We start from the raw sequence: 2,771 nt of genomic DNA on the forward strand, positions 1-2,771 counted from the left end.
CACACTAGTAATTCCAGCACTCGGGTGTAGGGTCAGAGTATACAGGCCGGGAGGTGGCAAAGTAAAAGAGTATCCTTGGCAACACCAACTCTGAGGCCAGTCTGGGATACATAAGATCTTGTCTCAGAGAGAGAGAAACAATGCCCAGTGTGGTAGTGTATGCCTTTAACCCCAGTACTCAGAAGCAGAAGCAGGTATCTCTAGGATTCATGCCAGTCTGGACTCCTTAGTGAGCTCCAGGGCTAGCCAGAACTATACGGTGAGAGCCTGTCTCAAAAAACAAATATCATCTGAGTAATTTTAATATGCAAGTATTTTTCCCTTTCACATAGTGATTGAAAATGTACTTGAATATTCTTTTACAAAATCCCAAAACATCTCAAATTATCCCAACTATACAAAAAGAAAACATTAAAAATAGTATTAGGGGATTTCATTACTTGTAACCACAAAATTAACTGTGGGCATCAGCATTTAAATTTCCTTACCTTTTGGCTTTTATTCATATGATAATCTACCCTTCTTACAATTTCCTCTCATATGATTCTGACACTCAAAGAAAATCTCAATCTTCCTTATCAGTCTCCCACCCCTTGGTGAATTAATGATACCAAGCATTAATACGACATCATGCTGAATTTCTTTGGAATGGATCTTTTTTCCATTAGAGTTCCTTTTTAAAACTCCATGTCTTTATAAGTCTGGCATGTGAGATTTTAATTGCTCTGTCACAGCTTTCTCTTCTTCAGTCAGTAGAGTCAGCTCCAGGTCTGTTTGCTTTTGTAGTTCTTGTACCATGGTCATTGTCTTGCTCAGAGTATCACAAATGTGGCTCTTGTTCTCTTTTTGCTCAACAGGAAGTGGCTTAAAACGTCCACAAAGCTTGATATCGAGACTTTATTGCTGATAATTCCTTTAAAATTTCACCTGGATTTTTCTCTTCTGCTGAATCTGGGTGATTAGTCTTGATTTCATACTCCAGCCGATATTGAATGTAATCCAAATCAGAATCAGCTTTCTGGAACATCAGTTCCAGCTTATCGACCTCCGCCTCCATGTTGAATCTCTTTCAGGAATTTTAGATTCCTCTGTTGAGGGTTCTCTGTTTAGGTCTGTACTCCATTTTTATTGGATTATTTGTTCTTTTGATGACCAATTTCTTGAGTTTTTTGTATACTTTGGAGATCAGCCCTCTCTCCAATGTGGGGTTGGTGAAAATCTTTTTCCATTCCGTGGGCTGCTGTTTTGTCTTGTTGACCGTGTCTTTTGCTTTACAAAAGCTTCTCAGTTTCAGGAGGTACCATTTATTAATTGTTTCTCTCAGTGTCTGTGCTACTGGGGTTATATTTAGGATGTGGTCTTTGATCCATTTGGACTTGAGTTTTTGCATGGCGATAGATATGAATGTATTCTTCTACATGTTAATATTCAGTTATGCCAGCACCATTTGTTGAATATGCTTTCTTTTTTCCATTTGATATTTTTGCTTTGTCAAAAATCAGGTGTTCGTAGGTGTGTGGATTAATATATGGGTCTTCGATTTGGTTCCATTGGTCCTCCTGTATGTTCTTATGCCAATACCAGGCTGTTTTTAGTACTGTAGTTCTGTAGTAGAGTTTGAAGTCAGGGATTGTGATGCCTCCAGAAGTTCCTTTATTTTATAGGATTGTTTTGGCTATCCTGGGTTTTTTGCTTTTCCATATGAAGTTGAGTACCATTCCTTTGAGGCCTATGAAGAATTTTGCTGGGCATCGCATTGAATCTGTAGATTGCTTTTGGTAAGAATGCCATTTTTACTATGTTAATTCTGTCTACCCAAGAGCATGGGAGATCATTCCACTTTCTGGTGTCTTCTTCAATTTCTTTCTAATTTGTGTGGCTATTGTGAAGGGTGATGTTTCTCTGATTTCTTTCTCAGCCCATTTATCATCTGTGAAAAGGAGGGCTACTGATTTTTTAGAGTTAATCTTGTATCCTGCTAGCAGACCTGTCCATTGGTGAGAGTGGGGTGTTGAAGTCTCCCACTATTAGTGTGTGTGTGGCTTCGGAGCCTGTCCTGGAATGAGCTCTTGTAGATGAGGCTGACCTCAAACTCACAGAGATCCACCTGCCTCTGCCTCCCGAGTGCTGGGATTAAAGGTGTGCGCCACCACCACCCAGCTTAGTGTTTTTTTTTTTTAACATATGAGGTTGCCTTTGTATTTGGGCCATAGATGTTCAGTATTGATATTTCCTCTTGATGGATTTTTCCTGTGACTAATATGAAATGTCCTTCTTTGTCTCTTTTGATTGATTTTCACTTGAAGTCTATTTTGCTAGATACCCTTTACTCTGAGGCAATGTCTGTCTTTGAGGTTGAGGTGTGTTCCTTGTATACAGAAGGATGGATTCTGTTTTCATATCCAATCTGTTAACCTTTGTCTTTTTGTAGGGGAGTCGAGTCCATTTATATTAAGGGATATTAATGACCAGTTGTAGATGGAGCGGCGGGGCTGTGTCCCACCACCCGGCTAGCTTTACATCCGAAATAATTACACGGAAACTGTATTCTTTTAAACACTGCCTGGTTCATTAGTTTCAGCCTCTTATTGGCTAATTAACCCATATTTAGTAATCCGTGTAGCTCCACGAGGTCGTCGCTTACCAGGAGAGATCTTAACCTGCGTCCATCTTGGACTGTCTGAGCCATCTACCTCATTTTCTTCTTCCTGTTCTTTCTACTCCACCCACCTAAGGGCTGGCCTATTAAATGGGCCAAGGCAGTTTCTTTA

General features: G+C 39.8%; 1 protein-coding gene across 1 annotated transcript; it reads right to left on the reverse strand.

Moving 5' to 3' along the window:
- Positions 1-628: 628 nt before the first annotated feature.
- Positions 629-1,057, reverse strand: LOC119805553 (spindle and kinetochore-associated protein 2-like). The gene is given in 2 exon segments (XM_038317517.1): positions 629-874; positions 876-1,057. Coding segments are annotated over 2 exon segments (363 nt in total). The 3' UTR covers positions 629-693.
- Between the last annotated feature and the right edge of the window lie 1,714 nt (positions 1,058-2,771).

This window comes from Arvicola amphibius, chromosome X (genome assembly GCF_903992535.2).
Source record: "Arvicola amphibius chromosome X, mArvAmp1.2, whole genome shotgun sequence".
Lineage (NCBI taxonomy): Eukaryota > Metazoa > Chordata > Mammalia > Rodentia > Cricetidae > Arvicola > Arvicola amphibius.